Source organism: Aotus nancymaae, unplaced genomic scaffold, assembly GCF_030222135.1.
Source record: "Aotus nancymaae isolate 86718 unplaced genomic scaffold, 86718_ANA_hifiasm-v0.15.2.pri h1tg000106l, whole genome shotgun sequence".
NCBI classification, from domain to species: domain Eukaryota; kingdom Metazoa; phylum Chordata; class Mammalia; order Primates; family Aotidae; genus Aotus; species Aotus nancymaae.
The window spans coordinates 4824983-4850719 of record NW_026988521.1 but is presented as its reverse complement, the minus strand read 5'-3'; the positions used below and the strand labels follow the sequence as shown (position 1 = coordinate 4850719).

Genomic DNA, 25737 nt, shown 5'->3' with positions numbered 1-25737 from the left:
ATGAAAGTATATTTCTCAGAATGATTTTCTTCTTATTAAACCCTGATTTAACTCAAAAGATGTGCTTTTAACTGCTAAATTTGCACAGCCAGTACTTTCACTTACAGAGAACTTAGGGAACCTGGGGAGTTTGGTGGCAAGCTGAGTTTGAGTTTCGTAAGACACAGCGTTGTGCGGGTGTTTGGTGCCTGAGATGTGTAATAATGAACCCGCAAGTCGGGGCTGGCTGTCCTAGAGCCATTTGTCAGCTTTGATAGATAGGGCTTTCACAGTCCTCCTGGAATTCCCCAGTATTATTGAAACTCAATCTCTTTAAGTAACCTTGCTTTTAAAGTGCTCCCTTTTTATTTTCTCCTTTTTGTCTTCATAGTACTTTCTCAGGGTAAGCAGATTTGGGAGGCTTGCTGGGCTGAGTGTGGGCAGTCACTAGCCTCAGGCTCTATGCTGAGCTTCGTGAGAGGATCTTTTTATTTTTATTTTATTTCATTTATTATTATTTTTTTGAGATAGAGTTTTGCTCTTGTTACCCAGGCTGGAGTGCAATGGCGCGATTATTATTTTATTTTTGAGACAGGCCCTTGCTCTGTTTCCCAGGCTGAAGTGCATTGGCATATTCACCACTCACTGCAGCCTTGACCTTTATTTTTAGTAGAGACAGAGGTCTCACTGTGTTGACCAGGCTGGTCTTGAACTCCTGGCCTCAAGTGATCTTCCCGCCTCTACCTCTCAAAGTGTTGGGATTACAGGCATGAGCCATCACACCCAGCCCAAGCATCTTTTTAGTTTTGAATGAGAAATGCTGACTCCATCCATTTCTCATCAGGGTGACCCTACATCTGTCTTCAGGACTCTTCCAGTGTGCCATGGCCATGGAGCATGGAAGGGGCTTTGACCGGGTCACAGAACTGTACTCGTGGTGGTGGTATTATTTTGTTGTTTTTTGGAGAGAGTCCTGCTCTGTCACCCAGGCGGCATCTGTACCTGTGAAAGCAAATCTCGTTCACTCTGCAGGGTGCCAGAGGATTGAAAAGGTCTTATGACAGCAAAGCAATATATTTACTTTGGACAGTTAAGAGAAAGTGCTTCTTCGCTATCCCTTATGTACTATTTGATCTGCCAAAACTCACACAGGTTTCTCATTATGAAAGACAACCTTATCATTATGCCATGTCCTAATTATAAAATGTGCATCATTATTCACAAATTATGTGACCTTTTTGCATTATAGCATTCTCAGTATCAAGTGAAAGACCCAAGTCTGAGATCAAGTGACAAGGAGGAATGTAGTTCTTCATGTAACTGAACAGCCCAGAGGGCCAGGGTGGCATGGTCTCAGCCACCTCCAGGTTCTGGACTCTACATCCTCTCAACACAGGGGCCTCCATCCCACGATTGGAACAGCCCCCTCCACAACACCCCCACCAGAGAAAACAGAGGCCCTAGGGTTCCCACCTGGAGAGCCAGCCCCCAGGGGTCAGGTCCCATGTTTGGTCTTACAGATCATGGACTGGCGTGATAGGGGAGGGGAGCCAGGACACAGACCAAGGCCTGGGCCTGCCACCCAACTGGGATCTCCTCTGCCAGCTCCCTAACTTCCTGCGACTCTTACACACATCCTTCTACCTCCACTGTCTTAACACTGTCTCCACTGTTGCCTCTGAACCCCAAGCGTCTCCATTCTAAAAAAGACTTTTTATGAAAGCTAGTGATCATTGCCAGGAAGAGGATGCTGGTGCAGTCCAGGACAGTGTACACCAGTCTCTAAGTAGTCGAAGTAAAGAATTATTTTTTGGCCCCATATTTTTGTTTACAGTAAATGTCTTATTACTTGTTAAAAAATGAAGTCTCTTAAGTGCCAAGGCTGAGCATAGGCTGAAAACCCTCCTGACTTGGCAGTAGTGAAATCCTCCCTTCTCCTTGGCCAGGCTATGGATGCTCAGGGCCTTAACAGTTAACCATACTGTTAGTGTTCAGAGCTTTTTCTGTGATCGATGTGGCAGGAATTACCTGTACTACTTCCTAGACCCACCAGTGTATGATGGAAGCTCTGCTGGCTGTCTTTAAGGAGCATTTGTCCCAAGGGAACAGAAGGCAGGTTTTCAGCCGCCACCTGATGATTGGCAGCAGGCAGCATGCCCTTCCTCCCGCCCCCTTCATTTGGTGTTGGCATCTTGCGATTCCACTTCATAGTCCTAAGGAAAGTCTGCTGCTATTGAAATACATTCAAGAGCCAATATCAAATTTTTAGAAATAAGAGATTCTATGGCATGTCCTACAGAAATTATTATAGAAAAAATGAACTAAAAGCAGCCTAGGGATGTTTAAATGACCTGGCGATATTCATGGGTACAAACCAAATGTACATGTCCTTTCCGTTATAATGACACCTTCTCTCTGAGGCTTTTTATGTTTTTAAACAATTAGTCTCTTTGAAAGCCTTGAGAAATAAGATGAGATTCACCAAGCTTATAGTGTTATTTCTCAAATACCCATGTTAGACAAAATTATGTTAACCTTGGGTATTTAAAAATAAGGCATACAGAATATTTACGATCACACAAAGAGATGTGTGGCAGGACTAACCCTGCCTGCCTCCTTGTGGTCACCAGTGACACATTCTTGCATTCAGGCTCCCCCTGCACTGAGAAAGCTGTTAGCATTTCAAATCTCCTGGGTAGGAAGTCTGTGGCGTAAACTGCAGATGACCCAGTGACTTGATTCAGCAAGTAGTCAGCTAAATGGCAGTGTAGAGTAGAGACAGCTATCCACTTGTCTGCTACATTAGATCATAACATTTTAGTGTTAAAAGTCTGCAATATGGCCGAGCACAGTGGGTGGCTCACGGCTGTAATTCCAGCACTTTGGGAGGCGGAGGTGGGTGGAACACGAGGTCAGGAGTTCAAGACCAGCCTGGCCAGCATGGTGAAACCCCTTCTCTACTAAAAATACAAAAAAAAGAAAAAAAAAATTAGCCAGGCCGGGTGGTGCACACCTGTAGTTCCAGCAACTCAAAAGGCTGAGGCGGCCAAGCATGGTGGCTCATGCCTGTAATCCCAGCACTTTGGGAGGCTGAGGGGTGTAGATCATGAGGTCAGGAGATCGATACCTGGCTAACACGGTGAAACCCCGTCTCTACCAAAAAATAGAAAAAATTATCTGGGTGTGGTGGCACGTGCCTGTAGTCCCAGCTGTTCAGGAGCTGGGGCAGGAGAATCGGTTGAACCTGGGAGGCAGAGGTTTCAGTGAGCCACTGCACTCCAGCCTGGGCGACAGAGCAAGACTGTGTCTCAAAAAGAAAAAAAAAAGGCTGAGGCAGAAAAATTGCTTGAACCCGCGAGAGTCTGTCTGAAAATAAAAAAAAATCTGCAATATTCTTTTTCCTTCTTCCTTTGGGTAAATGCTGAACATTTTGAAAGATTCTCACTGAGAGAGGCTACTTTGTTTAGACCGAGGTGTGGTTTCCTCTTTCCAGATAGTTGTCTTCCTTTTTTAAAAAGGGAATAGTGATTGTTTTCCTTGGATGTCCTATACCTTGGGTGGGAAGACTGCTGGTGTTTTAAAGTTGGTAATAACTCTTTGATTCTGTGAGGGGACGGGGATTCTATGAAGAATCAGAGGGAGCCAGTCAGTATTTCCTCATTCAGGCACTCTGTGGAGTATACACAGAACTAGTGTGAAATGGATGGTGTTGATAATATTAAAGCTGTAGAAGATTAAAGGAAAATGATGAGAATTTACAGTCGTCGCTCAGGGTCTATGGGGGATTGGTTCCAGGACCCCTCCTAAATACCAAAATTCATGGAAGCGTAAGTCTCCTGTATAAAATGGCGTGGTATTTGCATATAATGTAGGCAGAATCTCCCATAGACTTTAAATCATCTCTAGGTTAACTTATAATACCTAATGCTATGTAAATAGCTGTTGTACTATATGGTTTTTATTGTTTTTTTCCCCCTGAATACTTTTGACCTGCAGTTGGTTGAATGTGTGGATGTGGAATCCGCAAATACAGAGGGCAGACTATATACTGTTAGACTTTTGCAAATGCTCATAATTCTTGGTTCACTTCTTATATATATGCATATGATAGTGGTTCCTTGATTTTGTTTTTGTTTTTGCTGGTTTTAATTTTTTTTTTTTAAGAGATAGGATCTCGCTCTGTTGCCTAGGCTGGAGTGCAGTGGCACAGTCATGGCTTACTGTAGCCTCGACCTCCTGTGCTCAAGCAATCCTTCCACCTCACCCTCCCACGTAGCTGAGACTACAGACATGTGTCACCATGCCTGGCTAATTTTTTTTTTTTTTTTTTTGGTAGAGATGCATCTCATTTTATTGCCCAGGCTGTTGTTGAACTACTGGCCTCAAGCAGTCTTCCTGCCTCAGCCTCCCAAGTAGCCGGCCCTACAGGTGTGTGCCACCACACCTCACTAAGTTTTAAAATTTTTTTGTAGAGATGAGGTCTCGCTATGTGTCTAGGCTGGTCTTGAACTCCTGGCCTCCCAAAGAGCTGGGATTATAGGTGTGAGCTACCATGCCTAGCTGATTCTTTGATTTTCAGTGTCTTCTCCTTTGTAGGCATGAATTGCTGGAGGAAGCCCGGAGACAAGGTTTACCTTTTGCCCAATGGGATGGGCCAACGGTTGTGGTGTGGCTGGAGGTACATCCTTCATTTAATCCATAGTTGTGTGGGTTACATTACGTGAACTTGCTGCTCCACCTCGTAGACTGTACCTCACTCTGCTGCCTTCCCCTTTCCGCTTCCAGCTCTGGGTTGGGATGCCAGCCTGGTATGTGGCTGCCTGCCGTGCAAACGTGAAAAGCGGGGCCATCATGTCGGCCCTGTCCGACACAGAGATTCAGCGTGAGATTGGGATCAGCAACCCCCTGCACAGGCTGAAGCTGAGGCTGGCCATCCAGGAGATCATGTCGCTGACCAGCCCGTCTGCCCCGCCCACGTCTAGAACGGTACGTTCAGAGACAGCTCCTGCATTCTTTGGAAACAGGGAATGCCTCTCTGAGGGTATCACTGCCTGTTTACATTGCTTCTCCAGTTCCTTAACAGCACATCAAGTGTAAATCTAATTCAAACTTTTAGCACCAAATACATTAGAACTTTTAATTTTGGGGAATTGAATGGTCAAAAGAAACTTTATTAAATGCTTTTATAAAAGATTGGCTACAATGGCATCATACTATAAAAATATGAGGTTTTTTAAAGATAGGAACGTAGTTATTACAAATTTAAATATGAATTTGTCATATTAAAAAAAAATTGGTAGAGATGGGGGTCTCACTATGTTGCCCAGGCCGGTCTTGCACTCCTGGGCTCAAGCAGTCCTCCCACCTCAGCCTTCCAAAGTGTTGGGATTACAGGCATAAGCTACCACGCCCAGCTGAATTTCTCAAAATGGAGTCAATCTAAGGGCCTCCTAAAGGAAAAAGGTAATATTTTAAGGACACATTTTATAATTAACATTTTTGTAAAAATTAAAAAAAAATTTTTTTCTTCTTTTTCCAATATACAAACCCTGGCAATAATTAAACATTTTTAATTTCATTTCCTATTTCATGATTCAAACTGAATGAGCAATTAACATTTGTACTAATATAAAGATATTTGCTAAGCCAATTATAGTATATTTTTAAATGTTATTGGAATATAGTATACATGTAGAGAAATGCACGTATAAGTGAACAGTTAAATGAATTTGTAAAGTCAACATCATCCCCTGTGTGGTCCAAACCTATGTTGAAAAATGGGATCTGACCAGGGCTCCGAAGTCCCCCTGCTCCTTCTGAGGCACTGCCCCTTTCCTAGGGGTGAGCAGCTGGAGCCTGATGCCATAGACTGCTCTGTTTGTTTTGTACTTGTATATAAACAAGATCGTGTAGTATTCACTCTTTTGTGTCTGACTTCTTTCACTTAATGTTATGTCTGCAAATTTATCCATATCATTCCATGTATAAGTAGCATCTTAAGGAGTAAGCTACTTGGGAGGCTGAGGCGGGAGAATTGCTTGAACCCAGGAGGTGAAGGTTGCAGTGAGCTGAGGCCACACCATTGCACTCCATCCTGGGTGATAGAGTGAGACGGCGTCTCAGGAAAACAAAAACAAAAAAAACTGTGTCCAGTTCAGAGTACTGGTTCTTCCAGGCTTCTTAGAAGCACCCATCTATTTACTGATTTATTTAAGTTTTTCATTTTTTAGAGGCAAGGTCTTACTGTGTCACCCAGTCTGGAGTGCAGTGGCTCAGTCATAGCTCACTCCAGCGTCAACTTCCTGGGCTCAAGCAATCCTCCCACTTCAGCCTCCCAAACAGTTGGGATTACAGGTGTGCATAACCACGTCCAGCTAATTTCTAAAGACTTTTTAGAGACAAGGTCTTGCTATGTTGACCAGGCTGGTCTGGAACTCCTGGCCTCAAGCAATCTTACTGCCTCAGCATCCCAGAGTGCTGGGATTATAGGTGTGAGCCCCATGCCCAACCAGAAGCATCCATTTAAATATAGCCGACATACTACTAAGAGATACTTGTTATCCCATCATCACAACTGATCCCTAAGGAATTTTTGTATTTTTTGTAGCGATGGGTCTCACTGTGTTGCCCAGGCTGGTCTGGAACTCCTGGGCTCAAGCAATCCTTATGCCTCAGTCTCCCAAGTAGCTGTGACTACAGGCATATACAGCCATGCCTGGAAAAGATCCCTAAAGAATTCTGATTCTCCCTTCCCCATCATTCCAGTTTGTGGACAGATTTTTAAAATAAAAACTAGAGGGGAAAATAAAGATCAGAATACTGGTTGCCTTATAACCAGTGTTTTACTGTATTTGATTTGTTTGGCCTTTAGGTGTTTTCCATTTGGAGACCTAAAGACCCTGGGAGCTCAGGATTTCAAGCAGTTCACAAATCTGCAATGTTCATCAAACATGAGCTGTACTCATACAGTTTTTCTCCATGTGGGAAGTCCTGAAGAAGGGTTACCCTACTGGAAAAAGTTAAGAACTATCTTAATGAAAACATGAATGGTTATTGGGAGACAAGGGCAGGCCAACTTCTGATTTATAAAGTTCAGATTTTTTACATTAGCTGGATTCCTAGTCTTGGCTTTTTGTCTCCTCAGAAGAAAACAAATTCTCTTTTTTTTCTTGAGATGGAGTCTTCCTCTCTCTCAGCTAGTAGCCAAGGCTGGAGTGCAATGGTGCGATCTTGGCCCACTGCAACCTCTGCCTCCCAGGTTCAAGCAATTCTCCTGCCTCAGCCTCCTGAGTAGCTGATATTATAGGTGCCCACCACCACGCCTGTCTAATTTTTGTAATTTTAGTAGAGACGGGATTTCACCGTATTGGTCAGGGGACTCCTGACCTTAAGTGATCCACCTGCCTTGGCCTCCCAGAGTACTGGGATTACAGGCGTGAGCCACCGTGCCCGGCCGAAAACAAATTCTCGTTGAGATTTAAAGCCTCACAGACACACTTCTCCAAGGAGCAGGTCAAGGCTGGATTCAGGGCTCCCAGTTACCTTACAAAAAAAGTTTTCATTTATTTATTTTTTCCTTCTTAGTGAAAAAATGATGGTAATGAACAATAAGCCTTGTTCTTTTCTGTTGCTCCAAGAGCCCCTTTCCCATGGCATGCCTTGTGAGCAGTGTCTGATCTCTTCCCCAGTGGTTTCACGTGAGAGTAGCCTTGCTGGAAATGAAGGTGCTAAGTGGTTTCTCCTGTATTTATACACTGTCTTCCGTAATGACGGAGAACACCTCACATAAGGCAAACTCTTCACACCATGTCAAAGTGCAAGGAAAACATCTCCCTCAAATAGACACGCAGGCCGCTGTGTCTCGTGTCTGGTTCTGATGGCTGCACAGAGCCAGCAGCACTGCCCAGCACATCCGTGACTCCTCTGCCCTGTGGCCTGCCTTCAGCCCTTCAGGCCATCATGGAGCATCTGCGGCAGAAAGCCTTCCTGTAGCCAAAGCAAGAGTTTCATCATCTGTTTTAAATATATTGAATCAGTAGTTACTTGAGAATTACTCAGTTTCCAGAAGTACACAACGTGTTTTCTTCTCTTGATATTTCACATACCTCGGGTAAGCATGGCATCTAAAGCTCTGGGCATCGTGTGCCCTTCTGCTGGTGGTGTGGGCCACATGGTGTTAACCGGGAATGGTTATTCTGTTTGGGCATCTGAACTGAAAAATGAGAAGAGCGAACTTTGCCTCCTTGGTCCCTTCTCTGTGCCTGTGGCTTATGTGTGTGCCCCTCTCCTCTTTGTCACTGCTTCCCTTGCCCTGGATGTGGTTGGTGCACTGGGGTCACCTTAGACCACAGGAAATGTCTGGTTAACACACGAAGAGATGGAAACGCTCGCAGCCACGCCGCAAACGGTTAGTCACGCGCCGCAGCCTGCACTTCTCCCTGCACATTCTCCACTCAGACCCTCTGGGTTCTTTGCCTTTTTGTTGAAAACAAAAATGTTATTTTCCATTCAGTTGTCCCAGATAAGTATTTCCTTTAGTGTTTAGTTGAATGTGTAAGTAGAATTTGTATTTTATTTTAGATTTTTTCCAGGAAGTTAAAGTTGGTAGAGTCTCTATTTAGAATAGATTGAATCTAACTCTCCTGTTGGAGAGATCTCAGTTGAGCTCCATGTGATTGTGTGGCCCTTGCTCCTTCCATGGATGTGCTTGGTGTGGAGAGAGTCTGCTCCTTGCATGAGAAATGGAGATTGTTGGTTTTGCATGAGTTGTGCATGACGCTTTGATAGTCTGAGCTTCACTCAGTGAAGCTGCACCTTCCCTGCAGAGTTGCTTTGCCTGCCTTGCTGAGCTCACCAATACTAATAGTTATGTTCTTTTGCATTCCTAACCACGTAACCCCAGGAAGATGAGGAGGGAAGCTGGGCTCAGGTTGGAGTCTTTCTCTAATATATTCTTCACTACATGTACAGCAGCAAAAAGCAATTGGAGTATGAAAACTTGTGTAATTTACTTTTTTTTTGATGTTTATAGCATCTTAATTTATTCAGACTACAGAATTGTTAATGATGTGAAAGCATTGAGCAGGCAGAGCATAGGATTAAAGAGTACGTCTCATGGACAATTTTGAATATTTTTCATATGGCACCATGGCAGTTATTTTTAATTAACATAGATTGCTTTGTTTAACATATGATCTTTTATACAAAGTGGCTTAGGCAGCTTCTGAGATTATGTAATTTCCTGGTAGGGTAACATTATTATTATTACAAGATATACTGATGGGGAAATTTATATTCTAATAAATTTCCAAACCAAAAAATTGGCATGGTGACTTTTCCTCTGTGTCTTTGTGTTGATATTTTACTAAATAGTATCCTAGTAATATGTCCATTTAAGATTTTCTTACTAATGTAATCCTAAGGAATTAAGTCTCTTTTCAACTACTGTACATTTGGATTTTCAGCTTCTCAATTCTTTAACTCACCAGAAGCTCTCTCCCAACTGTTTTGCCTTCTGTACATTCAGACAGCTTGCCTTAAATACCAGTGGTTCCTTCAGTGCGATGCCACCAGCTTTCTGCATCAGGGTGTGTGTCTCAGTGGCACATCGCAGCATGAGGCATGGACAGGCAGCTCTAGAGGCTTTCACAAATAGACTGGTATCTGAGGCCTTCCCAAGAATCATTATATATCTGAAAAAAATCAAAATGATTGTAAATCGTAGTTTTCCTGATTACAAGGTGATAGTTGAAGCAGCTGCTTCCTTCTATTTGCACTCCTGAAATATAGCTGATTATATTGCCCACCCCCTCCACTTTTTTTTTTCCAACAAAATAGCTACAGTGTGACTCTGTGGGCTTTTTTCACCCTTGATTTAAGCATTCTGTGCCTCTCCTCCAGATAAATAACCTTATTAATTATTTAACTTGTTAGATATCTCTTTACAGGACCTGTAATGACCATAAATGAATTATACAGGGTACATTTCATAATGACTTAAATTTCAGTATATTTTCCGCCAAGTAGCAGAATTTTGTTAGCACTTTGGTATGAAACTGCCTGAGCCAGATACACGAAATATAAATTGAATAGGCTGAACCTTGCTCTTTGCAGTGGAAATAGAAACAAGACTGCGTCGTGCTGATGACTCCAGAACTAGCCGACCTGCAGTCTAGTGGAGGCTTGTGTCACCTTCCCTCCTTCCCCTCTTCCAGCTGGGACTGCCGCCTGCTGCCAAGGGCAGTACACAGTGGCCAGCTCTTAAACCAAAGAGAGCTTTGAGCTCCCCCTGGACACCCAGGGGAGGAAACATCAAGGCATGGTCAGAACCATTTATACCTCATTTAACAAACAGTAAGCGAGTCTGGCTGTGCGGAGCATCTGTGAGCAGGACAGCGGTGGTCCCCCCATCATGGAGCTCCCATTTTAGGGAGTTCGTAAGCTGGGTTGTACTTGTGACTATTTCAGTGACGGCAATAAACACTGCAGTGGGTATCTCTTCTAGTTCCGATGTTCTCTTGACTGTGAGCTCACCTGGTAAGTTTTTTTTCAGAAGGCTGCTATGGCAGCCCAGGAGAAGAGGTGAGTCTCCCTGGGATGGAACCTGACCCTTCTGGGAGTTTATGTTGTCAACCACTTCAGGAGGCTGAGCAGAGCATATAATGAGGAAACAGAAACAAGTAGTGTTCTGCTTCCATGCAGTTTTCTATTTAGACATTTCCTTTGTTTACTTTCCCCATTTAAGAATACAAAATCAGCAAGCAAGAAAATAACACCAGATATCCATGCTACATATATCAGGCCTGGGCCAGGCGCGGTGGCTCACGCCTGTAATCTCAGCACTTTGGGAGGCCGAGGCAGGTGGATGACTTTGAGCCCAGGAGTTCAAGACCAGCCTGGGCAACATGGGGAAACCCTGTCTCTACAAAAAATACAAAAATTAGCCAGGCATTGGTGGCTTGAGACTGTAGTCCCAGTTACTTGGGAGGCTGAGGCTGGAAAATAGCTTGAGCCTGGAAAGTGGAGGTTGCATTGAGCTGAGATTGTGCCACTGCACTCCAGCCTGGGTGACAGAGCGAGACCCTGTCTCAAAAAATACATAAATAAATATCAGGCCTGTATGATTGAGGTTTAGACGAGTGAAAAAAGCATGGTGATACTGTTAGATATCTTGATGATGGCCCAAAAATGTTTGGCATATTTCCCACTTTCTTTTTAGAGAAAGTAGTGAAGCATTTTTTTTCTATTAGAATTTAAACATTCTTTGTTAGAATTTTAGTTTTGCTTCTAGCTTGGACCAAATAACAAATGATGCTGGAAGCCATAGTTTCAAGACCAACATGGTGGTAGTTGAGAGTCACTACCAAGATCCCATAATGTAACTACAGAATTCCTGTGACCCTAACCTAGTCTTCCTCAGCTGGAGACTTCAGGTATCTCAGGTACCTTCCTCCGATATGTGTATGTATATAATGTGTTTAGTTCTTGCTCATTGTACAAATTTTGCATACATTCTGTTAGATTTATCCCTGAGGATTTTACAGGTTTTGATGCCATTGTAAATGGTACTTTTTAAATTTCAATTTTCAGTTCATTGCTAGTATTTAGAAATATAGTTCATTTTATTGGCCTTTGTATCCTGTAACCTTGCTTAAACCTACTTATTCTGACAGCTATTTTGTAGATTTCTTTTCTACATTGAAAATTGTGTCATCTGCAAATAAAGACAATTTTTTTTTTTTTGCAATTTATGTGCTTTTTATTTCTCTTTCTTGACCTATTACAGTGGCTAGGATTTCCAGTACAGTGTTGAATGAAAATGGTGAGAGTAGACATCCTTAGTTTGTTCCTTATCTTAGGAGAAACACATTGTCTTTTTTTTTTTTTTAAGAGACGGGATCTCACTGTGTTGCCCAGGCTGTTCTCAAACTCCTGACCTCAAGTCACCCGCCCACCTCTGCCTCCCAAAGTGCTGGGATTACAGACAGGAGCCACCATGCCTAGCTGAGCATTCAGCCTTTTACATTAGGCATGATGAGGCTTTGGGGTTTTTGTAGATGCCCTTTATCCAGTTGAGGCACTTTTCTTACATTTCTGGAATGCTTGAAGTTCCATAAATGATGACAACTCTTGTCAAGTGCTTTTTCTGAATCTTTTGAGATGATATTATGGTTTTTTCAATCTCTTCATATGATGAGAGTTTCATTGATTTTTTTTCTTTTCAAATGTTGAATCAACTTACATTTCTAGAATAAGCCATACTTGTCATGGTATCTTACTCTTTTACTATATTGTTGACTTGGCAGTGTTTTGTTATGTGTTTGTGGATCTGTGTCTGAGGTATTGATCTATAGTTTTGTTATATCTTTGGTTTTGCTCTCAGGGTAATGCTGGCCTCATAAAATGAGATAAGGTGTTTCCAACTTTTTTGGAAGACTTCATGTAGAATCGTGGTGATTTATTTATTTATTTTGATAAATGTTTGGTAGAATTCACCAGTGAAGCTATCTTGGGTAGATAGTTTTGTATGTTAGAAGATCTATAATTACAACCTCAGGCTCTAGTAGAGATATGTGTTACCTGTTTCTCATTAGCTTTGCTAGTTTATTTTTTAAGAAATAAGTGCTTAAAATTGTTCATAGTAGTTTCTTATTCTTTCAGTGTCTGTTGAATCTGTATTAATGTCCCCTCATTTGTTGTTGTTGTTTTGTTTTTGAGACAGGGTCTCGCTCTGTTGCCCAGGCTGGTCTCAGACATCTGGGCTCAAGCTATCCTCCCACCTCAGTCTCCTGAGTAGCTGAAGTTACAGGCATGGGCCACCACATCTGGCTTCCATCCTTTACTCCTGCCTGCCTGCCTGCCTTCCCTCCTTCCCTCCTTCCCTCCTTCCCCGCTTCCCCCCTTCCCCGCTTCCCCCTTCCCCCCTTCCCTCCTTCCCTCCTTCCCTTTCTTTCTTTCCTTCCTTCCTCCCTTCTTCCTTCCTTCCTTTCCTTCTTTCCTTCCCTCCCTCCTTCCCTTCTTTCCTTCCTTCCTTCCTTCCTACCTTCCTTCCCTCCTTCCTTCCTTCCTTCCCTCCTTCCTTCCTTCCTTCCTCCCTCCCTCTCTCCCTCTCTCCCTCTCTTTTCTTTCTTTTTTTTTTTTGAAGCAGGGTCTTGCTCTGTTTCCCAGGCTGGAGTGCAGTGGCACTATCTTGGCTCACTACAGCCTCTGCCTCCTGGGTTCAAGCAGTTCTCCTGCCTCAGTCTCCCGAGTAGCTGGGATTACAGTCATATGCCACCATGCCTGGCTAATTTTTGTATTTTTAGTAGAGATGAGGTTTTGCCATGTTGGCCAGGCTGGTTCCCTCTTTCATTCTTGATAGTGGTGATTTATGTCTTCTGTTTTGTCTTATCCAGTCCTGCTGGGGTTTGTTAATTTGATTGATATTTATGAAGTACTAGATTTTCATTTCACTGGCTTATTTGCTATTATTTTTCTGTTTTCTGTTTCATTGATTCCTGCTTTTTTACTTTCTTCCTTCTGCTTGCTCTGGATTTTATTTGTTCTTCTAGTTTAAGTTTTTTTTGTTTTGTTTTGTTTTGTTTTCATTTTGTGACAGAGTCTGGCTCTATCCCCCAGGCTGGAGTGCAGTGGCACGATCTCGGCTCACTGCAACCTCTGCCTCCCAGGTTCAAGCCATTCTCCTGCGTCAGCCTCCTGAGTCGCTGGGACTACAGGCCTGCATGACCATGCCCAGCTAATTTTTGTATTTTTAGTAGAGATGGGGTTTCACTGTGTTGGCCAGGCTAGCCTTGGACTCCTGACCTCATGTGATCCACCTGCCTCGGCCTCCCAGAGTGCTGGGATTACAGGTGTGAGCCACTGCACCTAACCTAGTTTAAATTTTTAAAAGCAGACTCTTGGATCACTGATTTTCGAGGTCTTTCTGCACTGATAATCCTTTGACATGGTTTTTGCTCTCAGGATATTGCTTTAACTGTTCCTCACAATTTTTGAATATGTTGTTTTTATTTTCTTTCAATTAAAAATATATTCTGGCAGGGCCAGTGGCTCACACCTGTCATTCTAGCAGTTTGGGAGGCCAAGGTGGGAGGATCCCTTGAGGTCAGGAGTTGGAGACCAGCCTGGCCAACCTGGCAAAACCCTGTCTCTTCTAAAAATACAAAAATTAGTCGGGTGTGGTGGCTCATGCCTGTAATCCCAGCTACTCGGGAGACTGAGGCAGGAGAATCACTTGAACCTGGGAGATGAGGTTGAGGTGATCTGAGATCACGCCACTGCACTCCAGCCTGGGAGACAGAGGAAAGACTCCATATCAAAAAAAATATATTTATATATATGCTAATTTTCAAATATTTAGTGGGGGTTCTAGATAGCTTTTTATTGTTGATTTCTAATTTAATTCTGTTGCAGTCAAGAGAATGTAGTTTGATTTCAGTCTCTAAATATGTTGAGATTTGTCTGTCTTGGCGAAATTCTATACAGACTTTAAAAGAATATTCCGTTGTTGAGTGGAGCGTTCTATAAAGCATCAGTTAGGTCAAGTTGGTTAAGTGTTGTTTGTTTAGGTCTTCTATATTCTTATTTTTTTCTCTTTTTCCTTCTTTAATCAATTGTTATGAGAAAGAAGTATTGAGTTTTTTCAACTACAAATGTGGATTTGCCTGTTTCCCCATTCAGTCCTATTGGTTGTTGCTTTATCTCTTTTCTAAAACTATTTTTTAACACACTTTTACTGATTTTGAAATAGATTGTTTAGGAAAACAAAGTGTTAAAAATAAAATGTAAAGCAACCAGAGATAATCTCAGTAAGTAGAGTTGAATCGAGCCTTCAAACTTGTTCATGAGTCGTGATCAATCTTTGTTCTCATATTATTATATTAAAAACTATTTCAGAGAGGAAATTTGTAGCCAGTTACACTTTTTTTGTAGTTTGATAAAAAAGTTAAATTTATCACAGTGAGGCATATATTTTTAATGTTATGATTTCTTTTGTGTAAAAATTTTACTAACAAATTTAAAAGGTGAGAAGAAGAGATCAAATTATTTTGAAATTATAAAATCATTAGTTTAGCCTTTGAGAATATATGTAAGAAATTAAAAATTCATTTAAAAAATTATTTAAACTGCTTTCGAGACTTCCTCCATAAATGACCTTTTCCACTTATCAAAAGCAGACACTTGCCTATGGGGACATGAACCACGAGTGGATTGGCAACGAGTGGCTCCCCAGCCTGGGCCTCCCTCAGTACCGCAGCTATTTCATGGAGTGCCTTGTGGACGCCAGGATGCTGGACCACTTGACCAAGAAAGACCTTCGAGGGCAGCTGAAAATGGTCGACAGTTTTCACAGGTAACTTAATATAGGTAGTTCTTACTAATTGACTAAGATTTTTCACTGTTTTCCTCATCTCTAAATCTGCTCTCTTTTATTGCAAATAGAAACAGTTTCCAGTGTGGAATTATGTGCCTGAGAAGGTTAAATTATGACCGGAAAGAACTGGAAAGAAAAAGAGAAGAAAGTCAGAATGAAATAAAAGGCTAGTACATGACGTTTAATTGATTCCATTCACTCCTACCTGCTGGTGTATTCGCAGCCTCAGTGACTTCCTATTTTTCAAAAAATGAAGAAAGGCTTTAAGTGGAAACTAGTCTAGTGTCTTTGCAGAGGAGGGCTGGATGCAGATGAGTGCTTTCAGATCCTCTTCCACAGCCAGAGGACTTTGGCCTATGCTCTCACACATCAGTCTGGAGGTGAAATGTCTCGGGTAGTCACTCCCTATGACCTGAGAGCTTTCCTTTGTCGTGCCCTATGTACTCCTCCCCGAAATGCTGTTCCACACTGTTAGATAACAGCAGAGCCAAGCTCACTTGATGATTCAAGTGTGAGAAATATGACTGGGGCTTATTCGGGGGGTTCAGGAGCACAAGAGAGGACTGTGCAGTTCTGCTCCCAGGGTGGAAGGAGAGGCAGCATGCACATTTCAGCCAGTCCTTGGAGGAGGAGCAGGAGCTGCCTAGAGTAAGGAAAGGGCGTTTCAGTTAGAAAACACAGGCCAGGGAGGCGTTTGAGGACGTGGGACGTTCGTTCAGAAGACACGGTGTTCTCTTCTCTGTTGGAGAGCCCTCACTCAGTGCTCCTCTGTGACCACAGACAGAACTTTATTTATTTTATTAATTTAATTTTTTCCTTTTTCTTTTTTTTTTTTTTGGAGACAAGGTCTTGCTCTCTAGCTCAGGCTGGGCTGGAGTACAATGATGTGATCACAGCTCGCTCACTACAGCCTCGAACTCCTGGGCTCAAGTGCTCTCCCTGCCTTAACCTCCCTAGTAGCTGCTGGGACTACACGTGTGCTCCACTATGCCTGGATTTTTTTTTTTTTTTTGTAGAGACAGGGTCTCGCTATGTTGCCCGGGCTGATCTCGAACTTTTGGGCTCAGGAGACCCTCCCATCTTGGCCTTCCAAAATGTTGGGATTACAAGTGTGAGCCACCACACCCAGTCAGAATTTGCTTTTTAAAGTTAGACAGTAAACATTGAGCTCAGAGTAATGTCTCCCAGAATTCTTGGAATGCAAGGAAATCACTAATAATAATGATAAGAAGAGGCAAGTCTCACTGAACAGGGAGGAGGTGCCAGTGCTCTCTGCCGTCAGGAGTTGGATTATTTAATCTTTGTCTTAGCCCTGTCAGTCTGAGTGCTGTTTTCATCCCCAGTTCTTACTAAGAAAGAAACTAAGGATAAAGATACGGTTGGGAGATGGCCCCGTTGAAGGAAAGTCTACTCATGATTGAGTTAATGTGAATCATGAGGAAAATGCTTAGTTGACATTTATACAATATGTGTATATGTATGGACTTTATCCAGAACAGGGCATTGGAAATGAAATATGCCCATCTGTTTTGTTTTCTCTATCTATTTTGCATCTTTTTACAATAGACAGAAACTGTCTTTGGAAGTGATTAGTGATCATTTGCATATATTTTTATAGAGTGGCTATTTTTAGATCTAATAGAACAAAATTAATAATTTATTAATTTACATAAGATAAGCTATTGTGGCCAGGCCTGGGAGCTCATGCCTGTAATCTCAGCACTTTGGGAGGCCAAGGCAGGAGGATTATCTGAGCCCATGAGTTGGAGACCAGCTTGGGCAACATAGTGAGACTGTCGTTACAAAAAATTAGCTGGGCTTGGTGGCACATGCCTGTAGTTCCAGCTCCTAAGGAGGCTGAGGTGAGAAGACCCACTTGAGCCCAGGAAGTTGAGGCTGCAGTCAGCTCTGATGGTATCAGGCTGCACTCCAGCCTGGACGACAAGAGTAGGACCTTGTCAACAAAAAGAGAGAGCTGGGCACAGTGGCTCACGCCTATAATCCCAGCACTTTGGAAGGCTGAGGCAGGCAGATCACCTGAGGTCAGGAGTTTGAGACCAGCCTGGCCAACATGATGAAAGCTCATCTCTACTAAAAATACAAAAACTAGCTGGGCGTGGTGGCGCGCACCTATAGTCCCAGCTACTTGGGAGGCTGATGCAGGAGAATCACTTGAACCCAGGAGAAGGGTTGCATTGAGCTGAGATCGCGCCCTTGCACTCCAGCCTGGTCAACAAGACCAAAAAAACTCCATCTCAAAAAAAAAAGAGAAAAGATTTTCTGCAGAGTCTGTAATATGCTGGATGATATTTTTAAGTTTCTCTCATTTTAAAATGAGACAGACTTCAAGATTAGAAATGAGAGATTTCTGTTGACTTGAGCAAAGTGTTTGTATTATTATGAAGCCAGCTCCATCCCTGATGAAGTATTTCAGAAGACGCTACAGTCTGTATATGAAGTACATTTATTATACATGGTAGGTGTTCAAGTTCTTGCAGTCCTCTGGCTTCTGATCCCTGGATCCTCATCATTTTCTGTTCTCTAGAAATAATAACTTCATTCCTCTTGTGCTCATTGGAAGAATGAGTTCTAATGGGAGAGTTTCCCTGAGAATGGAGCAGGGGCAGGACACCACTGTCTAAGTGCAGCAAGTGGGTGTCAGGAGCTGAAGGATTAGGAACTATGGTAGGAATCTTCTCCTGCATTACAGGGTACGTGTGATAAAGATAACTTTCTAAATCCACTTTTAGAATCGTCTTCATTCTTTTGCAGATGTGCTTGTTTGGAGCAATGATCGAGTGATTCGCTGGATCCTGTCAATTGGCCTTAAAGAATATGCAAACAATCTGCTAGAGAGTGGTGTTCACGGAGCACTTTTGGCCTTAGAGGAAACCTTTGACTTCAGCGCCCTGGCCCTGCTGTTACAGATCCCGACACAGAACACACAGGTGACACCAAGCCTGTCCATGTCTCACTCACAGTGTTCAGTTGGCGCCCTGATGATAAATAGTTATTCAAATAGAAAGCAAACTTAAAAAAAAAAAAAACCCTCAGACAACTAGTTTTCTTGTCTGTTGTCTTTCCCTTTTCTGTTGGAAGCAATGAGAGTCCTGCAATAAGCCAGATAAGGAGGATATTTCATTCCAGCCCATGTGCTCAGAAGAGTGACGTAGATTATTTAGTTCTTAAATGGAAGGAGAAGTATTGTTAGGTGTGCCACATGCAGATTTTATTAATTTTGTTTTTATGAGTAATTGCCTTATGTAATTCTTTTTGACTCGTGGGCTCATTTGAAAAACAGGGAACTTTTATTACTCTACAGAACATTGAATATGCCAGGCGAGGTGGCTCATAGCCATAATCCCAACACTTTGGGAGGCCCAGGCAGACAGTTTGCTTGAGTCCAGGAATTCAAGACCAGCCTGGCCATCATGCTGAAGCTCTGCCTCTACAAAAAGCACAAAAAAATTAGCCAGGTGTATTAGCACATACCTGTAGTCCCAACTACTTGGGAGGCCGAGGCAGGAGGATCACTTGAGCCCTGGAAGTGGAAGTTGTGATGAGTTGTGATTGCACCACTGCACATCAGCCTGGGCAACAGAGTGAGACTCCATCCCAAAAGAAAAAGAACATTGAATATCTTTTGCCAATACCCCTGACCACCCCACACAGCATACCTTTGTTATTATGACTCCAAGGATCGTGGACCCCTTTCCCCAAAGGTCCATCCATAGACTTCATGTTAGAAGCCCTGATTTAAAATACTATTATGGTTCCATGTAGTCATAGCAGTGAGGGAGTTGGTTTTTTGGGTTTTTTTGTTTTGTTTTGTTTTGTTATTTGGTTTTGTTTTGTTTGAGATGGAGTTTTGCTCTTGTTGCCCAGGCTGGTGTGCAGTGGTGCAATCTTGGCTCACTGCACCCTCCACCTCCCAGGTTCAGGTGATTCTCCTGCCTCAGCCTCCCAAGTAGCTGCCACCACGCCTGGCTAATTTTTTTATTTTTACTAGAGATGGGATTTCGCCGTGTTGGCCAGGCTGGTCTCAAACTCCTGACCTCAAGTGATCTGCCCGCCTTGGCCTCCCAAAGTGCTGAGATTACAGGTGTGAGCCACCAGACCCAGACCCTAATTTTTATACTTTTAGTAGAGACAGGGTTTTACCATGTTGACCAGGCTGGTCTTGAACTCCTGACCTCAGGTGGTCTGCCCGATTCAGCCTCCCCAAGTGCTGGGATTACAGGCAAGAGGCACCACACCCAGCCAGCAGTGAGGGAGTTTAAGTCTTGGTTTAAAAAACATTTATGATGCTAACACCCTTTAAATTAGATTTGGTGAAAGTTTTATTTGTTATTCTTTGGTTATTTCAGGCTCGTGCTGTCTTGGAAAGAGAATTTAACAACCTTTTGGTCATGGGGACTGATAGAAGGTTTGATGAAGTAAGTTTTTGGCCTCATGTTCTTTAAATGTGTATGAAATGTGTGTAAATGTGTAAATGTGTATGAAATGTAAGTTGTTGTTATACTTGGGGCATCTTATAGCTAGGCAGTCTCTGGATGTTAAGTTAGGCTTTACTCTTATAAATTTATTAACAGAACCCTTTAAAAACTAATAGCCTTAAAGAAGGTAGTTTTTTTTTTATTTTTGCTATTTAATTTTTGACACATCCCTCAAAAATGGTTTTCACATCACAAAACATTGGTTGCAGCTTAGGAACAGAGTCTGTAAGCTGGGTTTGGGGGCCACTGGATATCCTACTGCAGTCCAGAGTGTGCCTCCCATGCCCCTAGGCATTGGTCGGGGATGGTGTGTTTCAGAAGTATATTAAAAACACAAAATGTTAGTTTCCCCTTAAACAAAACCATGACTCATTTGTTCCACACTATTAGGAGTCTATTAATTGGACCTCAAGAAAACTTGAGTTTGACAAAGAGAATAGAAAGCCACCTCTAAAGATGAAGCACTTGGCCATATCCTGGCATAAGATAGAATTGTTTATAGCTTAAAACTTGTTTTTAGAGCTGCGCATGGTGGGGGCACACTTGTAGTCCTAGCTACTTAGGAGGCTGAGGCGGGAGGATGGCTTGAGCCCAAGAATCTGAGGTTACAGTGAGCTATAATCACACCACTGCATTCCAGCCTGGGCAACAGACTGAGACCCTGTCTGTAAAAAAATAAGTAAAAATGAAAAATAAACTTTTTAAGATAAATAAAAACGTGTTATGTAGCAAGAAACTGATTCCTGCAACATAAGAAGTAAAACATGGTGCTGGGTAGAAGGAACATCCCCATAGCCCTGCACCCACCTCACTCAGCCATGATGCTGGGTAGAAGGAACATCCCCATAGCCCAGCACCCACCTCACTCAGCCATGATGCTGGGTAGAAGGAACACATCCCCATGGCCCTACACCCACCTCACTCAGCCATGATGCTGGGTAGAAGGAACATCCCCATAGCCCAGCACCCACCTCACTCAGCCATGATGCTGGGTAGAAGGAACACATCCCCATGGCCCTGCACCCACCTCACTCAGCCATGATGCTGGGTAGAAGGAACACATCCCCATGGCCCTGCACCCACCTCACTCAGCCATGATGCTGGGTAGAAGGAACATCCCCATAGCCCTGCACCCACCTCACTCAGCCATGATGCTGGGTAGAAGGAACACATCCCCATGGCCCTGCACCCACCTCACTCAGCCATGATGCTGGGTAGAAGGAACACATCCCCACGGCCCAGCACCCACCTCACTCAGCCATGATGCTGGGTAGAAGGAACACATCCCCACGGCCCTGCACCCACCTCACTCAGCCATGATGCTGGGTAGAAGGAACACATCCCCATGGCCCTGCACCCACCTCACTCAGCCATGATGCTGGGTAGAAGGAACACATCCCCATGGCCCTGCACCCACCTCACTCAGCCATGATGCTGGGTAGAAGGAACACATCCCCATGGCCCTGCACCCACCTCACTCAGCCATGATGCTGGGTAGAAGGAACATCCCCATAGTCCTGCACCCATCTCACTCAGCCATGATGCTGGGTAGAAGGAACACATCCCCATAGCCCTGCACCCACCTCACTCAGCCATGATGCTGGGTAGAAGGAACACATCCCCATAACCCTGCACCCACCTCACTCAGCCATGATGCTGGGTAGACGCATCCCCATGGCCCAGCACCCACCTCACTCAGCCATGATGCTGGGCAGAAGGAACACATCCCCATGGCCCTGCACCCACCTCACTCAGCCATGATGCTGGGTAGAAGGAACACATCCCCATAGCCCTGCACCCACCTCACTCAGCCATGATGCTGGGTAGAAGCATCCCCATGGCCCTGCACCCACCTCACTCAGCCATGATGCTGGGTAGAAGCATCTGCATGGCCCAGCACCCACCTCACTCAGCTAGCTGAGACACAGCTAGACCATCACCATGCCCCATTTCATGCTGAAGTTCCAGTTTGGGCAATACACTATGTGGTTATAAAGAAGGGATTACATACATGTGAACAGGAAAACATTCTTGAGTTCAGCAGTCATTTTAAAGGACATTTAACTTTCCATCTCTGACCTTTATTTTTTAAATGAACCTTGCTGTTTATTCTTTAATTTACCAGGATGATGATAAAAGCTTTAGGAGAGCACCTTCATGGAGAAAAAAGTTTAGACCAAAGGACATTCGTGGCTTAGCTGCTGGGTCAGCAGAGACGCTCCCTGCAAACTTCCGGGTGACTTCTTCCATGTCTTCACCCTCTATGCAGCCAAAGAAGATGCAGATGGACGGTATGTGGTGGGTCGTGCTAACCTGCTGCTTGCGGGGAGCATGAGCAGCTTTTTGTCTGGAACATTAATCATGGTCTAAAACAGCCTCTTTAATATGTTACAAGGCACTTGAATATGGTTGCATGTCCAAAATAAATGTTTTTAAATTAACTCTAACATTTATTTACAAAAGTTTAACCATAATAATAGAATTTTTAAAAACATTTTGTCTAGTTGAATCTTAGCATATTTTTCCAACTAATGAAGCTCAGTACTCGTCCGTGTTCTCAGGGAGACTGAGGCCTCCTTGTAGCTGTGTGTACGTGCCAGGCTGCACTGGAAGTTCTTTCAGGAAACAGTGTAGGAGCAGCTTCCAGACCACAGAATTTAGTGCTCTCCTCACCGGAGAAAATAACTGAGTACATTTTAAATAACACACAGTTGCCAGCTCATGTAAGCTCTGCCTGCCTTTTCTCCCCTCCCTGCTGCTGCTGTTTGTGCAGTCACATGTCTACCTCCAGGTAGGTGAACCTCCAAGAAGTCCCCAGTGGAGTGAGGCAGCCACTGAATATACCAGCCAGAGAGAGCATATCACCGCCGTGATTTCAAGTGCTGTTTGGGATTTTCCCCTTTGACAACCACTTTAATTTGAGGTTAACAGTTGACCATGGCTTCCTGACAGGTCTCTCAGCTCTAATCTTGCACCCATCTAATGAAAAGCAGTGCACAGGTTGAAGAGCCAGGCTGCCTAGGTTTGACTCCAGCTCTGCTGCTAGGAGGTGCATTTAACTACACTGTGCCTCAGTTTCCCCATCTGTCAAATGGCCATCATAGTAGTATCTTCCCCACAGAGTATCTGTGACGATTAAATGTGTCATTCATAAAGCTGGTGAAGTTCTAAGCCTGTGTCAGTGGCGGCTGCTCGGCAGCCCCTGTGCTCCAGGCAGCTGTCACTCATTCTCCGTTCTGAGGGCAGCAAGCAGACTGGAGGAAACGAAGTGGCATTAAAAACTGTGCTAATCTTTGAGGCCAGGAATTCGAGACCAGGCTGGCCAACATGGCAAAACGCCATCTCTACAAAAATTAGCCAGGCTTGGTGGCACACGCCTGTAATCTCAGCTACTCGGTAGGCTAAGGCACGAGAATCATTTGGACCTGGGAAGTGGAGGTTGCAGTGAGCCGAGATTGCGCCACCACATTCCAGCCTTGGCAACAGAGTGAGACTCTCTAAAAAAAAAAAAAAAAAATTTTTTAAAGTGCTAATTAGGCATGGTGGCTTATGCCAGTAATCCTAGCACTTTGGGAGGCCAAGGCAGGAGGGTCACTTGAGCTCAAGTTTGAGACTAGCCTGGGCAACACAGTGAGACCCCATCTCTACAAAATAATAATAATTGAAAACGTGCTAATGAGGGTTTTGCAAAATTTTTTGTCATTAGCCCCTCCTAGAAGTAGGTTCATAAATTTTATTCTCTATCACCTGTATAAAAATCAAAAGAAAAGTACATTTATATAAAACATTAGTTAAACTGGACATTTTGGGTGTGAATGGCTTACTTTGTGGCATTTTTAGTAAAAGGCTATATTTTTATGTATTGTTTGCCAGAGTTTGATAATATACTTAGGGGGGAAAATCCAGTATATCTTTTTAACTAGCAACTTTTTAAAAATTACCATTTTTCTTCCAAGAATCATGCATATGATTCTTAGAAAGTGTAACTGTAGCTTGGCCTTCAACTCAAGCTCTGTCACCTGAAGAGTCCACATGAGTGCTTTCTTGTTTTCCTTGTGGCTTCGATTTCAGTTTTCCTTCTGATAAATCACATTCCCCTTGTCAAATGTTAACAGGAATATTAAGAATGAGAGTTTGGATGAATGAAAAGTAAACCTAGGCCGGGCATGGTGGCTCATGCCTGTGATCCCAGCACTTTGGGAGGCCGAGGTGGGTGGATCACCTGAGGTCAGGAGTTCCAGATCAGCCTGGCCAACATGGCGAAACCCTATCTCTAGTAAAAATACGAGAAACTTTGCTGGGCATGGTGACATATGCCTATACTCCCAGCTACTTGGGAGGCGGAGGTTGCAGTGAGACAAAATCATGCCACTGCACTCCAGTCTTGCCAATAAGAGCAAAACTCCATCTCAAAAAAAAAAAGTAAAGTAAACCTAGGAAAAGGTGTAGGGAATTTATTATAAAGAAGAAGACTTTTTACCCTTACATAAATGACTCAGGCACAAGCCTGCTAAATGGATTATTATTATTGTTACAGGGTCTTACTCTGTTGCCCAGGTTGGAGTGCAGTGGCTCAGTCTCAGCTTACTGCAACCTCAGCCTCCCAGATAGCTGGGAACTCAGGTGCACACCACCACACCTGGCTAATTTTTTGAATTTTTTGTAGAGATGGGGTTACACCATGTGGCCCAGGCTGGTCTTGAACTCCTGGGGTCAAGTAATCCTCCTGCGTTGACCTCCCAAATTGCTGGGGTTACAGGCGTGAGCCACCGTCCCCAGCAAAATTGATTGTTTTAATGGCTTTTTAAATAGGGGAATGCGAGGTAAACTCCAGCAGGTCTTCCAGGCTCTTAGGGTCAGAGGATTTGTGAAGATCATCTGTCCTCACCAGCAGTCCAACTGTCTTAACGGCTTTGCTGGAACCATGCAGGATGTTGATAAGTGTTCCCGGTATACCTGTGGGAAAACAAAACACATAACCAGGAGCGGCCAGCACCTGCTTCTGATTTGTAAAAACTTAAAATCCAGGCTTACTTATGGCCACACAGTCTGTTTCCTGAATCAGAACCAAAATAGTCTGTGGTCTCTATGATGAATATTTCTGGTAGGAGGTGAGACTGGCCTTCAGTTTCTAGGTCAGCCCTCACCCCACTCCCTGGCCAATGCCCCATCCCTGCAGCCAGACCTCTTCACCTGCTCTGCTCTTCTCCTGGGAGAAAAGGGCAGGGCTTTCCAGATACCACAGCCAGCGCTGGGCAGCAAGGTCCTCTCCCCGTCTTAGGCTGGCCTTGTGCCCGACGTCATCTGCCTCTGCGCTCAGTGGGGCTGGGCAGTGTCAGCAGTGCTGCTTGGTTGTTTACTTCATGCCTGTTAGAGACGGAGCACTTAGGGCAGAGAGAAAGCCCCATTGGTCTGTGAATGTAGCGCTTAGTAAGAGACAAAGGGATCACTCTAAGTAGGTGTCATTTATGTAGATGTGCATTTTGAAATTGTTACTGTACCATTTGGTGCTTAGTATTTCGGAGTAGTGTTCCAGAGTCTCCCGGAGCTCCTTGGGAGCTGGGGAGAGCCACCACCGGGTGACACTTGGATCTTTTTCTCTGGCTCCATCCCGCCCACTCAGGCAGCTCCCCCCCAGGTCCCTCCGTAGGCGCTGCTGTAGGTGTGAAGATGTGTGTCTACTTGTGCCCCCATGTGATGTTCTAAGACTAACTGCACGCTGTGTTTGCACGCTTCCTCTCGTGGCTGTTGAAACAGGCAGTGTATCAGGAACACAGAGGTTGGATTCTGCTACAGTCAGGACTTACTCCTGCTAAAGTCTCCTGTTGGTGAGTAGAGAGCACCATAACCCCCCGAGATGGCTCAGAGGCACAGCATGAGTCGTCGGGG

The 25737-nt window shown here is 43.8% G+C and overlaps 1 protein-coding gene across 16 annotated transcripts in view; it reads left to right on the top strand.

Annotated features, from left to right (window-relative positions):
- Positions 1–25737, top strand: part of PPFIA1 (PTPRF interacting protein alpha 1) — a 119720-nt gene that overhangs the window by 91865 nt on the left and 2118 nt on the right. For 4 of the 16 annotated variants that reach the window (XM_012453001.3, XM_012452996.2, XM_012452997.2 and 1 more), the window contains 8 exons: positions 4576–4657; positions 4765–4965; positions 15156–15331; positions 15421–15518; positions 18125–18300; positions 19720–19788; positions 21974–22139; positions 25606–25676. In XM_012453001.3, the coding sequence (XP_012308424.1) occupies positions 4576–4657; positions 4765–4965; positions 15156–15331; positions 15421–15518; positions 18125–18300; positions 19720–19788; positions 21974–22139; positions 25606–25664 (1027 nt within the window). In that variant the 3' untranslated portion in view covers positions 25665–25676. Of the gene's footprint in view, positions 1–4575; positions 4658–4764; positions 4966–8323; positions 8387–8881; positions 8909–15152; positions 15332–15420; positions 15519–18124; positions 18301–19719; positions 19789–21973; positions 22140–25605; positions 25677–25737 lie in introns of all 16 variants that reach the window. The other 12 variants (XM_064370310.1, XM_012452990.2, XM_012452995.2 and 9 more) reach the window with 7 other exon arrangements.